The 14,474-nt window shown below is 51.4% G+C and overlaps 1 protein-coding gene across 2 annotated transcripts in view; it reads left to right on the forward strand.

The window, feature by feature from the left end:
• Positions 1-14,474, forward strand: part of SELENOI (selenoprotein I) — a 52,149-nt gene that overhangs the window by 19,504 nt on the left and 18,171 nt on the right. For both annotated transcript variants that reach the window (XM_053250642.1, XM_053250638.1), the window contains exons 2-3: positions 8,793-8,861; positions 9,232-9,340. In XM_053250642.1, coding sequence (XP_053106617.1) covers positions 8,793-8,861; positions 9,232-9,340 — 178 coding nt within the window. The remainder of the gene's footprint in view (positions 1-8,792; positions 8,862-9,231; positions 9,341-14,474) is intronic.

The following is a 14,474-nucleotide window of genomic DNA, read 5'->3' on the forward strand; positions in this document are numbered from 1 at the left end:
GTACAGTCTGGTGCCCCACTGACTGAACAGGGGCCTAGCTTATTTTCTGGCCACTCTCCTGGTTCAAGTTACGGGCTCCTGGGGAGAAAGAAAGGCCCACGATTAACTAGTAATTGCTTCAATCAATACTTATATTTATAATCCATTTTACTGCAATAATGAATGCACTGAAAATTGACTTCTCCCTCCCCACATCAAGTCCTGGTTGTTCCTGGCCCACTGGGTTGTGAGCCCCTGATCTAACGGGAGGGCGTTCCACTATCCACCTCTACAGCCGGCGGACGCACTTAAGAACACAGGAGGCTGCCATATACCGAGTCAGACCCTGGGTCCCTCTAGCTCAGCCTTGTCTGCACAGGCTGGCAGCGGCTTCTCCCAGGCTGCCGGCAGGAGTCTCCCTCAGCCCTCTCTTGGAGATGCTGCTGCCAGGGAGGGATCTGGGAGCCTCCTGCAGGGACAATGAAGAAGAGTTCAGCTGCGAATGGCTCTCCCCCAGTGGCTGCCCCTTGGCTCATCAGGTTTGCCACCCAGCAGCAACAACCTCCTCTTGCTGATGTGTCAGAAGGTCAGCATGGTGCACTGCAGCAGCCCCAAAGGAAAACCCTGCAGGGGTTTGGCTAGGCTGGACCCTTGCAGTCCTGTGCAAGCCCACTTCTGTGTGTTGATTGGGTAAGTTCACCTTTTGTTGAACATCCCTGGCAAGGTGGGACATAGGCTGTTGCTGCTGCTGCTGCGTTATACGGAGTCAGACACTTAGTCCTTCTAGCTCAGTATTGTCTACACACTGACTGGCAGCAGTTCTCCAGAGCTGCAGGCAGGAGTCTCTCCCAGCCCCACCTGCAGATGCTGCCAGGGAGGGAACCTGGGAAGACCTTCTGCATGCAAGCAGATGCTCTGCCTCTGAGTTACACTCCCATCCCCTAAGGGGAATTTCTTACACCAGGCAGCACTCGCATGTAGGCACCCATCCAAATGCAAACCAGGGCAGACCTTGTTTAACAAAAGGGACAATTCCTGCTCAGCCACCTAATGGCGCAGTGGGGAAATGACTTGACTAGCAAGCCAGAGGTTGCTGGTTCAAATCCCCACTGGTCTGTTTCCCAGACTATCGGGAACACCTCTATCGGGCAGCAGTGATATAGGGAGGTGCTGAAAGGCATCATCCCAAACTGTGTGGGAGGAGGCCATGGTCAGCCCCTCCTGTATTCTACCAAAGACAACCACAGGGCTCTGTGGGGGCCAGGAGTCCACACCGGCTCGAGGGCACACTTTACCCTTACCCCAAGATCAGCTCTCCTCCCACGGAGAGTTTTCTGAGTGGACACTTTATCTCGTCACACAAGAAGAAATTGAATCGGTGTGTGAGAAAGAGGGGGAGTGGGGGAGAAAAGACGCTTGCACGGCAGAACAGTTAGACATATTTGCAGGTGACCAAATTTCTCCCAATGGGAAGGTTTTGGCTTTGGTGTCTTCCAAGTGCTACTTAAAGCCAACGCCACTTCCAGCGTGATTGACGACTGGAGTTGCAATAAAATGGGACTAGCTAGGAGGGAGGCCTGCTGTAGGTAGAAGAGGCTTGAGCTATAGGCCGGCTTTCGGCACTTGATCCTCGTCTCGCTGCAGCGGCAGCTGAATCGCGTGCTCTGCTCATCCATAATTCTGTACAGAGATGATGAGCGATAAGAAGTGCTGTTGAGCCCAGAAGCAGTATCCGTTGCTTGGCTGCAGAGCCATCTGCAGAAACCTTACTGTGGAAACTGTGTGATCCATTTAATGCTGGAAACAGATCTGAGTAACAGATTTCATTTTAAAAAGAAAAAGAAAAGAGGAGCAGCCATTCCTGTGTCATACCCAGGAGTCCTCACTGCATCCTGAAACCTGGTTTGTGCTTAGCCTGATCGAATTAGCCTACAGGACGCCCCCTCAACTCCATCTGAACGGTGACAAACTGCAGGCTTTGGGGCTTCATCATCCTGCTTGCTTTTCTTGCCCTCTCCTTCATCTCCTCCCCCCCCCCCACCGCCCTGAGTCATGTTTTGCCTAATATTCTGGAGCACTTGAAAGCTTAGGTCGCCCTAATGGAGGTGGCCTCCTGCCTTGGTTTTTCTGCTGGACCAGCACGGCTTCCTTGAATTTTGTTTGAAGCCACCAGGCCTTGACCATTTTCCTTTGGAACTCGAAGCCAAATGGACCAAAGTTAGCAGACTTGGTGAAAGGCTTTGTGAAGGCGGAGGGTCAGTGGGCTTCTCTTTATCCCCTTCCCTTAGAAGAGAAACTGGGGCACATAAAGGTTTTATTAAATAACTCTGCCTCCTAAATATCCTAGGCTAGGCACTACAGTTAAATTTCTCAGCGCCATGGCTCCCTGGCACCTGGGGTTTGTCAGGCCCTGAAACAGGACACTTCTTTGTACTGACAGCAGAAGCACTCTGCATGTCCCCATCAAGTAGGCCTGGGGTTTGTGTGTGTGTTTGGTCCCCTTCTAAGCACCTGCAACTCTGCAGAATAATGCTTTAGGGCAGGGCTGCACAACTTGGGTGGCCCTCCAGCTGTTGGTAGTCTACAACCCCCATCATCCCTGACTATTGGCCACTGTGACTGGGAATGGTGGGAGTTGTAGTCCCAAAGCCCTAAAGCAGGGATCGGAGGAAGAGAACCCCTAAGGCTGCCCTTTCCTCCTCCTCGGCTGCCTCTGGCCTTGTTTGGTTCAGGATGGGGTGGGTTTCGGGCTGTGGCTGACTTCTAGATGCATAGCCTGAAGTATGGTCAGATGAATGCACACTTGGACTCTGTTGGGGATGAGGGTTGCCTTTGCTCTCTGAGCACATGCAGAGCGGCTCTTGCTCCTCTTGAGGGGGGAAGGGCATCCATTTTGGAGTGACTTGGGGCAGACTTGAACCCAGAACTTCTCGTCTTGGAAGCAAAAGCACAGCATGGAAAGGTCGGGATCTTTGATCCTCAGCCAGTTATGAGGTGACAGGGCAGCCCCCCCCCCCCACCGCATTCAGGGAAGGCCATGTTGGCTGGAAGAGGTGCAGCCCTATATCTTCCTCAGCATCAAGTGGCAAGTGAGGCGGAGTGGTCAGAACTTCTGGACATGGAAGGTTTAGGAGCCCGTTAGTTGGCTGCTCTGTGGGCTGTTGTGCTGTCGGGCTGTGAAGCCAGCCGGAGCGTCTGGAATGGGGTCAGGGGCTGCTCGATCTATGTTCAAGCAGTTCTGCAAGTCATTGCATTGCAGGTCTCTGACTCCTGCCAGGTGAACTTCAGACCGTGCCAGCCACGCTGCCTCCCCCCCCCCCCCCGCTCGCCGTCAGAAAAATAACCTGTGTTTGGAGGTTAGTTTCTCTGTACGTTATTTTCAAGAGTGTCATGCACTGGAACTGTAAGAAAGCAGAAATGGGTGTGTGTGTGTCTGTGTGTTCTAATGGAAGTAGGTATTGCACGGTGAAGCCCAGGTTTAAACCCAACTCATGGTGCTTGCTAGACAAGAGGCTGGTTCGCAGGATACAGCCCCTGGCATGTGTGATTACAGAAGGGAAGAGCATGGGCATCCTTTTATCAAGTGGGGAGGCCTGTCCCTCTGAGGCCACCCACGCTCAGAGAACTGGTTTAACCAAGTATTTGGTGTGCGTGCTTGCAGGGCCATTTCCTTCCTCCCTTCCTTCCTTCCTTCGATTTCTATACCGTCCTTCCAAAAATGACTCAGGGCGGTTTACACAGAGAAATAATAAATAAAGAAGATGGCTCCCTGTCCCCAAAGTGGGGCTCACAATCTAAAAAGAAACACAAGATAGACACCAGCCACAGTCACTGGAGGGATGCTGTGCTGGGGGTGGAGAGGGCCAGTGACTCTCCCCCTGCTCAATAAAGAGCATCACCACGTTGAAAGGCGCCTCTTTGCCAAGCTAGCAGGGGTAACATGTCGAGACCCCTGCAGAGGACTTCCCAAAGGGCATGCTCTCAGCACGTCCCCTTCAGAGCCCCGTGTGCTGTGGGCGGGGGGGGGGGTCCTGTATCGTGCAAACCAGCACACGATGAGTTGGGTGGATGTGATTATACTCCTGGCTTCCTAGTCGGGTCTGCCTGATCATCGCACATCTTGGGGCAGTCAGCTTCTCTGCTCTGAGAGCTGCTGGATGCAACTGGTTGGCCCTCTGCAGAGACACCCATGCTGAGAGCCATGTGTGGTTCCTGGAATGTGACTTCACCCAGGAGGAGGTGACGCTTGGGGGCTGAGCAGCCAGCCGGGCAGACATTGGAGCTGGTGGGGGCAGTGAGGTCTCATCATAAAACGGGCCCCCTTTCTCCAGAGGGACGGAAGGTGGCCGGTGCTCTCGCAGCTTGCCTGGGCAAGAGCTGGCCGCGTCCTGGTGCATGAGGCCGGGGGCGGCTGGGGTTCCCGGGCTTGCTAGGAACGCTGTGTGGCCAGGCCCGCCAGCTCCACGCTCTCCCCTTGCATCATGAGACTCCTCCTGTGAGAGAGGATCTCTTTGTTCTGCCTCTGCTCGCAGGGCTTGTGGCTCTCCCACCAGGATTCCTAAGCAGGGATTCAGTTTGCATCTGGCCCTGAGCTCCCTCATGGGGTAGAGATTATGCTGTCAAGCTGCCCTCCTCTGAACGCCTTCGGGGCCCTTTGTGTTCTGCAGCTGAATGGAGAGTGGCATGCTTTGGCCTTGGGGCAAGCACGCCGGCCACTTGATCCAGTGGAGGCTGGGGCAGCTCCACCCTGTACGGCTGGCTGGGCCAGGCCTTGCCTGCAGAGTCCCCCCCCCCCCCCCGCCAGTCCTCTGCTTACTGGAGCAACCGTTTCCTGTCATTTGGGTTAATGGCACACGCGCGCACACGTCAAGTCATGGGCCCAACAAGCATGGGCTTTCGTCTCATCTCATAAAAATGGCTCTAGTCGGCCCAGCACCTACCTCCCCTCTCCTGCTCGTAGAGATTTCTGGGCTCTCACTTTCTGCTTTTGGGGCCTCTCTTCCATTCTGCAAAGACACAGGCTGGTTAGGAGGGGGTGGCTTGTGTGGCGGGACTGAGCCAACCCGGAGGAGTTAGGAGGGAGACACAGTGCAATACAGGAGAGGAGGAGAAGTAGAAAAACCACTGGGTGCGTGTGTGTGTGTCAGTGGGGAGGCATTGTTCAGTCCACAGCTGGCATCCTATCTGGGAATATTTTGAAGCCGTGCCTTCCCTGAGTAGAAAGGAGCACGTGTCGTCCTGCGTAAGCAGCACAGCAACAAGAAGAGGCAGGCAGTTTAATGCAGGCAAGAGTAGAGGTATCCATTACATTAGAAAATAGTATTATATACTATTTCCTCAATTAGTAAAAATCAAATTATCTAAGAAATTACACAAAGTATATTCTCCTAGACATTGTAAATTAGTATTAAATTAACACATTTTAGTAATCAGATTTGCACATTTGCATTTGAACGTGATTTAAATTTGTGATTTGAGACTGAGGTTTCTTCTTAGTGACTGAAATCACAATTGGACTCAATCCCACCGCCCTCTCCTTGTCCAACAGTAGCACCCTGAGCTGTCCAGGGTCTCCTGCCCGCCCTCCTTGCTGCTCCTGAGGACTAGAATCCCCTCCCAGAATGCCTACCTGGCTGCGATCCAGATCTTTCCTGAAAACTCACCACCACCTCTATGAAGGCTTGGTTTTTAACCCCTCCCTCCCCAACTTCAGTGAAGCTTAAACTGTGCAAGTCTCTGTGCTTCTCGGTTGCTCATTACTCTTGCACCTCCCGACTTTGGGATGGACAGGGAATGTGGAAGTGTAACTGGGAACCTCCAAACTCATGGGGGTGGTCTATTAAGAGACATGTTACAGCTTGGAGCAAGTCCATAGTTCCCAACGACACCTCCCTTTTGCAAGCAGAAAACGTAACTGGGCAACAGAACAGCTTAACTGGAGGTGCCGGTGAGCAAAATGCTCAGCTGACAGGGAGGGTGGGCTAAACCTGGGGAGGGCCACCTCGTCATACTGTGGTGCTTTAGACAGTGCCCCCAGAGTAAGGTTGCCATGTTCTGGCTTTCCAAATCCAGGTGCCTAACTTGCATATTATGTAAATTGGCTGGAAAATAATTTTTGAGCAGAAGAGTGGCTGCACGTTTTGCTCCATAGCTCAGTTTCTACAAGGGCTAGAGCTTAGCTTTTTTAAAAAAAATGAAAGCTGAAATCCAGGCGAATCCGAGTGGGCTAAGCAAGCTGGGTGAGATGCTTAAAATCTGGGTGAAACCCAGAGTTCCGAGGGACATGGCCACTCTGCCCCAGAGCCAGAAAGGGACTCTTCCCCCTCTGTTTGGAGTACTGGGGTCTGCTGTAGCCTGAGGCAGGAAGTTGTTGTGGTGAGAAAACTGCACACTGATTGAATGCCTGGTGGTGGTGATGGTGGGGGACTTGGGGGACACTTTATCTCGTCACACAAGAAGCATGCAGCTTCATGGATGGCCTTCAATAGACACGCGTCTCCCCAAGTTCAGGGGCATTCCTCGTTCCAGGTTGGGCCTCCTCTCCTGGGTAGTTACAGTTCTCGGACAAAGCCCTGGGCTGCAGAGCACTTCATGGTTCTGTATGCCGCCATTTAGCCTCGAATCCAAGTCCCTCAAAGCAGCTGACAGCATACACGCAATAAACTACCTAGGAGTGCTAAACCCCAAACAAGGCAGGCAATGTTCTCTTGCATGTAGCAGCTCAAAGGACACGACATGCAGAGGACACGAGCAGCTCAAAGGACACTTTGCTGTGGCTCCCTTGGCTAAACTAGGCAGGCTGGTGGCAGTGCAGCTGGTCCTGGTGCTGTGCGGCATCTTTGCCAAAGACTTATTGAGGCTGCGGAGGCTGAGCCTTGCTCTGTGCCGGGGGTTCTCCAGCTGGGGTCCCCAGATGCTGTTGGACTTCAGCTCTCATCAGCCCAGCCACACATTCCCTTCCTGGCATCTCCAGGTTGGGCTGGGCAGAACTCCTGCCTGTAACCTTGAAGAAGCCGCTGCCAGTCTGGGTAGACAATGCTGAGATGGATTGAATCAGTGGTCTGACTCAGTAAAAGGCAGCTTCCTGTGTTCCTGGGGGGGCTCACACGAAGCTTCTGTTGGACTACAGTCCCCAGTTTATAGCAGCCGGTGAGAGCTTGCTAGGGATGATGGGAGCTGTAGTCCCACCGCAGCTGGAGACCCTCCGGGTGGCCGGTCTGGGTTCTGAGCCCTTGATCACCTGGAGCCCTGCAGTGGGGCAGTGACGGAGAGAAGCCAGCCGGTGCCATCTGTTGCTGTAGCCGCCATCAGGCTGACAAGATGTGTTGTGGGTCGTCTCATTTGGCATCGGAATAGAACGCCAAACGGTGTCCAGCTTTTGACTCGCCATAGTTCATTGTTTCATGCAAACTGGCTCATCCAAGCGGAGAGCCCCCGCGGGACAAAGAGAGGGAATTGGCACAGGTGCGGGCGGGCGGGCAGGGGAGGAGAAGAGCACCCGCCGTGGCAAGGCTTGCAGCAAGTTGCCCCACAGTCCACATCAGCCGTCTTCCTCCTCCTCCACCTCCTCCACAACTGAGGGTCAATTTTGGCCGAGTGGGCAGCAGACCCACTTACACAGGGCACAATCCCTCCTGCCCAAAGCCGCCCCTGGAGTGAGTGGGAGGGGCACAAGCTTTGCCCGTCTTAGTCAGATCCTTGGTCCCACCAGCTCAGCACTGTCTGCTCTGACTGGCAGCTGCCCTCCAGCACTGCAGACGGGCATCTGCCCCAGCCCGATCTAGCAGCGCCAGGGATTCAGCCTGGGGCCTCCCGTACACACAGTGGGTGCTCTTCCCCTGAGCTGTGGCCCCATCCCCAGCCCATCAGTGGCCTGAAAGAACAAACTCCCCCTTCCCCAGTTTCCAAATTAAGAACATCAGAACAGCCCTGCTGGATCAGGCCCAAGGAGGCCCATCTAGTCCAGCATCCTGTTTCACACAGTGGCCCACCAGATGCCGCTGGAAGCCACAGGCAGGAGTTGAGGGTGTGCCCTCTCTCCTGCCATTACTCCCCTGCTTTCTCCCTGGAGGAGCTTCTCCCCACCAGAAACGAGCAGGCAAGTGGGTATTCACAAGTGTGGCTGTAGGCCAAAGAGTGTGGTGGTGTCCGCAGCCCTTGCCATGTTCCAGGACTCCTCTCTTGTCCCCCTTTGTCCCGGGATAGGTGGCATGTGAGCGGCAGGAAGGAGCAGACACTGTCTTAGGGGGCTGTTAAACTGTGGAGACCGATGGGCCGTTGCCCAGCTGCCCTGTCCTTGCACATGAGGAGCAGATGGGCCTGTGGTTTAACAAGGGGCATCTCGGAGTCTTGCCGATGGATCTTCTAGTGTAAGGCTGGGAGAGCATCAGGAAAAGGGGATGGTCTCTCCGGGATGGTCCGGAAGTAGCATGCGGGCGCCTGAAAAGCCGCCTCTGGGTTCTGAGCTGCTCTGTACACTGGCAGGACAGGCCGGGTGAGGAGGCGAGGAATGCCTCCACGGGGCTGTTTCCTGGAGAAGAGATGCAGAACCTGCTGGGTGTCACGGACAGTACTCCCTGTAAGAGGGATTCCCAGATGTGGTTGACTGCAACTCCCAGAATCCCCAGCCAAAGGCCATTGCAGTTGGGAATGCTGGGAGTTGCAGTCAACCACATCTGGGAATCCCTCTTTCAGGGAGCACTGGTCATGGAAAGTCCTGGCATTTGGTTGGGAGTTGGCATGTGGGGGACATTTGGAGGACTTGTTGGGGCCTTCACCTAACCGCTCTCCCCCTCTTGTTCCCCCTTTCACAGTACAGCTCTGTGGACAGCAATCCCCTCTCCCTGTACATGATGCATCCGTTCTGGAATACGGTGGTGAAGGTGAGTGGCCCTCTCGTCTCAGTCCCAGCTCACCGAGTGTGTATTCTGTGCTCCAAGTGAATCTCTTGACATCCCTGCCAGTGGGAAAAGTCTCCAGAGCACTTCCGGTTGGCATGACCCTTGTCTGTCTTGATCGTGACTAATGCAAAAATGTGTCCTTTTCACAAGGGCTCAGTTGTGTGGAGACGTCATCATCTTGCGGCCTGGAGTTCTTGTGCTGCTGCACGGTGATGAGCCCGAAAGGTGGCCCTTGTCAAACACTAATAAACAGTCACTTCCCCCTTCTTAACTGCCACAGACCTGCTAATTACATGCTGTACATGCTAATTAATGTGGGTTTTCTGCATGTGTTCTTACTGCTTTCCTGTAGATTTTCCCTACATGGCTGGCCCCAAATTTGATAACGTTTTGTGGCTTCCTGCTGCTTGTCTTCAACTTCTTCCTCATGGCATACTTTGACCCTGACTTTTATGCGTCTGGTAAGCCTTTTTGTTTGTTTGTTTGTCTTTGAAGTAAAGTGTACGCTTATGGGCACCAGAGTGAGAAGTCAGCTGTGACGTTCCTGGCACTGACTCTTTGCATTGATCGATTCCGACTTCTTTCTGTGATGTGTTCACGTTCCAGTTTTGAATTAGAGTGGAGTGAGAGATGCCCCAAGGGAGGAGCAGGGGAGAGAGAAGGGGGCTTTGCTACAGGGCCGCTTCTAGGCGAGTGTGGGGCAGGCAAGTCTGTCCCCTTTCATACCTTGCACTTTTCTTCCATTCTCTTTCTTCAATCAGAAGGATGGAGAGGGGAGAGAGATGTGGAAGAGGAAGAAGGGGCAGCAGGCACCTTCTGAGCAGACTCTGGCTTGGTGGTACTCCTCTGGCAGTCACCCCTAGGCAGTCCTCAGGCATGGTGGGTGGGAGGAGGGGATAGGCCCCTTCCCTCTCCCCCAAGTTGTCAGCCATGGGGAAAGGTCTCGGGGGCTGCCGTTTGCCAATCCCAGACTCCCTCCCAGTCTGCGTGGCCTTGGAAGTTCTCATTCAGCCCTGAAAACTGACACCGCAGTCATGTTGGGAAAGGGGTGGAGTCGGATTTCTTTACAACCGGATTGATACGCTCCAGGACTCTGCTCTTGGGTGACGTGGATGGGGCGTGCTCAGTTTGCTTTGCTGACGGTCCTGACAGCAAAAAGAACTAAGCATCTTGTGGCACTTCAAAGACGAGCACACTTACTTACTGTAGCGCAAACGGGCATGGATTGTGGTCCCTTTCATCGAATGCATGAAGGGGTGTGTGTGTGTGCACCCCTATACAGAAACATGAGTGCAGAGGGGGAAAGGGTAAATGGCAGTGTCAAATGTGAGAGGCTTGGTCTAGTGACAGGCTTAAAGATACACCAGATAAGCAGGGTGATAACTCATAACTGCAGTAGTAAGTGCTGATAATCTCCTGGTAATGCTAAGCTCTGTGGTGTGACTTTAAAAACACTGTTTGTCTTAAGGCCTGTGGAGAACCAGTTGCATCGGAGACAGCCTTTAAGCTCATTCACAAGCTATGTGCAACACACGTACAGTGAGTGTACAGTGTACATAGGTAAAGATATGTACACAGGTACAAATCTTTAATCTTTCACACATTATTATCCATCTTATTTATCTTCTTATTTACTATTTCTCTGTGTAAACTGCCCTGAGCCATTTTTGGAAGGGTGGTGAAGAAATTGAATGAATGAATAAAGTTGCATGCGGGTGAAGCTATACACTTCCTTATCCGTACCGTGCATTTGAAGGGCCTGAATCTAGATTCACTTTTAAAATGAACACAGCTACAGTCATTCACGCAAACCCATGTACAGATATCTGTACACTCGCACAGCTAATGTCTGGATTGGGTTTTTGCAAATGCTGTAAAAGTGGGTGCAGTGCGGGGGGGGGGGTGTCGGCACCAGGGTGGGGCTTGCAGGTGCGCTCTTGGGATCCCCGTCCCCTTTAACATCTGAAGAAGGCTTGGTGTCCAGTGCAAGAAAGGGAAAAGGAGACAGCAGGGCAGGCCTCCTTAACAGCTTGGGACCGTGTGGGGGTTCCTCCAGGGGCAGATCCACCACTGGACTAATATGCGGCTGGTGCCCGGTGGGGGGGAAGGCCACTCACCCTCCCCGTACCCTTGCGGTGCTGTCGGTGCCCACCTAGCGCCCACCACTCTGCCCCCCCCCCCCCCCGCTGCCAGTGGCACGGTGAAGCAAGTCGAGAGTGCGGCCCCTGCCCCGTCTGGCTGGCTGGCTGGCGGTGCCTGGCATGAAAGTGAGAGGGAAAGAGCGACCTGATTGCTTTGAGAGCACCTGAAGGCAGAGCAGCAGCAGAAGGCAGCTAGACGGCAAACACCTGCAAGACAGTTCTTCAAGCGGAAGGACTCCGATCCTAACTCATTGAGTTACTCAGCAAAGTGTGCCTTAGGCCTGTCCTAGTCACAGGAGTAGATTCTCTTCCCCACCACAAGGAGGGTTGTCCTCAATGGACTCGCGTAAAGCAGAATTCTTTTCTATTCTCTCTCTGGTAGCCACTGCCAGACACCCAGGGAAGGGCCTAAGATCATGCCCCGCACCAGATATTTTCATGTAATATTTTTGGTGTGAAAACAGCACTCGGGGTTGGGTTGGGGGTCGAAATGCTTTCCCAAAGCCCCATTGCTTTCCCTGCTGCTTGCTGCTGGATTGGCAGGGGCTTTGGTTTCATGAAACACACACACACCGCAAACGTCTGGCTGCTTCCTGACTGCATGATCCTAGCTAATGTCACAAAGCCAATATGGAGTGAGGATAAGGAGCAGGGAGCTGTTTTAAAATGCTTGATGTGGTTTGATGGAGGATGTGATGGTTGCACTCTTGGGTGATATTCATACCTGGGGTAGAGAAAAGAATTACAAGTTTATTCTGTATTTGCTGGTAATGGCTATGTGCTCTGTTGCCAAAACCAGGAGGGTGTTCCCTGTTGAGGAAAAAGTGTGGGATAGAGCCATGGGGGAGAAGACTTAGGGCTGCTGCATGACTCCAGGAGTCTTGGTTGATCATGTTGGTTTTTGGTGGTGACATATCCTCACGACTGCTTAAAAGCAATTTTTCTAGAAGAAAAACATTTCTGGAACAGGCCTTCCTGACTTCAGTAGGGCATACTCCCAAGGTAGAGCCTTATAAACATGCTAAGGATGATGATGATGAATATTATATACCACTCAAAAGAGTTCAACAAAAGAAATGTTGGGCTGAGGCTGGACAGAGACAGTTGCTCTCCCCCTGCTAAATTTTGGAGAGTGACTAGGTTAGAAGGTGCCTCTGCCTGGTGTGATGCCTTACCTTGATGGTGAGGCAGGGTAACTGCCCTGCTCCTCGTTGAGCAGACTCCTCCAAGGCACGGTGAGGCCCAGCAATGCTACTGGCACTCGAGCTCCAAGCCTGTGTCTCACTCCTTCTGCCTGTTCTGTTGTCCTCAAAGTGTGCAGAGAGGAGAAGAAAGAAAGGGAGCAGCTCTCCTTGAAGACAGTGTCAAAGAGAGCCAAAGTGGCAATAATGGGTGACTTCAGTTACCCAGACATGATGACGGGTTAATTCACATTCAAGTAATTACAAAGAGGCCAGATTTCTAGATACGCTGAATGACTGTGCACTAGAACAGTTGGTCATGGAACCAACCAGAGGGAAGGTGACCTTGGACTTAATCCTGAGTGGCATCTAGGACCTGGTACAAGATGTCAGGGTTGTGGAAGCTTTAGGGAACAGTGAACATTGTGTGACCAAATTCAGCATATGTGCAAGGAGAGAATCGCCACGGAAGTCTGACACTTTGAACTTCAGAAGAGGAAATTTCTGTGAAATGAGTTTAGTGAAAAGAAAATTGAAAGGAAAAATCAAGAGAGTCTCTTTGCTCCAGAACGCATGGAGTTTATTCACAACCACAATAATAGAAGCCCAGTTAGAATGTATACCAAAAGGAGGAAAAGTACCACCAATTCCAGAAGGATGCCAGCATGGCTAATAAGTAAAGTCAAGGAAGCTATAAAGGGGAAGAAAACTTCCTTCAGAAATTGGAAATCCTGCCCAAATGAAGAAACAGAAAGAAACACAAACTCTGGCAAAACAAAGGAGACAATAAGGGAAATGAAAAAAGAGTTTAGCTAAAAAGCCTCAAGGAGAATAACAAAAACTCCTTTTAACTACATTAGAGGTAGGAAACCTATCAGCGTGGTGATTGGTCTGTTAGATGATGAGGGAGTGAAAGGGATTATTAAGGAGGATATGGAGATTGAAAAAAAGCTAAAGAGGTTCCTTGCATCTGTCTTCATGGCAGAGGATACTGAGCGTATACCTGAGCCTGAACCGAGCACTTTAGGGACAGAGGCTAAAGAATTGAGTCAGATAGAGGTCATGAGAGACGACGTTCTAAACTGGAAAAAATAAAAATCAACAAATTGCCAAGGCCGGACAGCATGCATCCAAGGGTCCTCAAAGAACTCAAATGTGAAATTGCCGACCTCCTTGCTAAAATATATAACTTATCCCTGCAATCAGGCTCTGTACCAGAGGACTGGAAAGTAGCCATGTAACACCAATTTTCAAAAAGGGATCCAGGGGTGATCCAGGAAATTACAGGCCAGTTAGCTTAATGTCCGTTCCATGATGGAACGTATGGAAAGCATTCTCAAGAATAAAATTGTAAAGCACATAGAAGTACAGACCCTGCTGGGAGAGAACCAGCATGGCTTCTGCAAAGGTAAATCTTGCCTCACCAACCTTTTGGAGTGCTTTGAGAGTGTCAGCACTTGTGTGGATCAAGGTGATCCAGTAGACATAGTATACCTGGACTTCCAAAAGGTTTTTGTCAAAGTTCCTCATCAAAGACTCCTGAGGAAACTTAGCAGTCATGGGATAAGGGGAGAAGTGGATTGTGGATTGCTGACTGGTTGAAGGACAGGAAACAGAGGGTAGGTATAAATGGAGAGTTTTCACAACGGAGGAAAGTAAGAAGTGGGGTCCCCCAGGGATCTGTACTGGGACCGGTGCTTTTTAATTGATTCATCATGGCATCTGGTGGGCATCTGGTGGGCCACTGTGTGACACAGGGTGCTGGACTAGATGGGCCTCCTTGGGCCTGATCCAGCAGGGCTGTTCTTACATTACATTCCTAGAACAACAACTGATTAATCAGGGTGCCTTGAAAATCATTTTTACTTGTTTGGAAATGCTTTTATTTTTAACCAAACTGTTCATTTAAACAGTGCAGCCCTGTGGTAGAGGGGGATCTGCTCCGCTAACTTTATGGCAACATGTGACCTTTTATTGGTTTTTTACTTGTACATTTTTAAAATGTCTTTTACTGTTTCCTGGGAAACAATAATTAAGTCTTTGAGTTTTATAAATATTCAAGCCTGCATAGAAATGGTATAGTTCAATCTGATTTTGTATGTGAAGTTTTCATTTCACTGATATTTCTCTTATCTATAACTTGAAAGAAGACTGAACACCACAATTGTGAAACATGTACCTGGGTTGGAAAAAGCCTCTTCAACTTTTTAGGCATTCATGTCAAGCGTGTCTTGGAAACATGTGGTTTTTCCAGCTCAGGGACTACCCAGCAT

This window comes from Hemicordylus capensis, chromosome 1 (assembly GCF_027244095.1).
Source record: "Hemicordylus capensis ecotype Gifberg chromosome 1, rHemCap1.1.pri, whole genome shotgun sequence".
NCBI lineage: Eukaryota > Metazoa > Chordata > Lepidosauria > Squamata > Cordylidae > Hemicordylus > Hemicordylus capensis.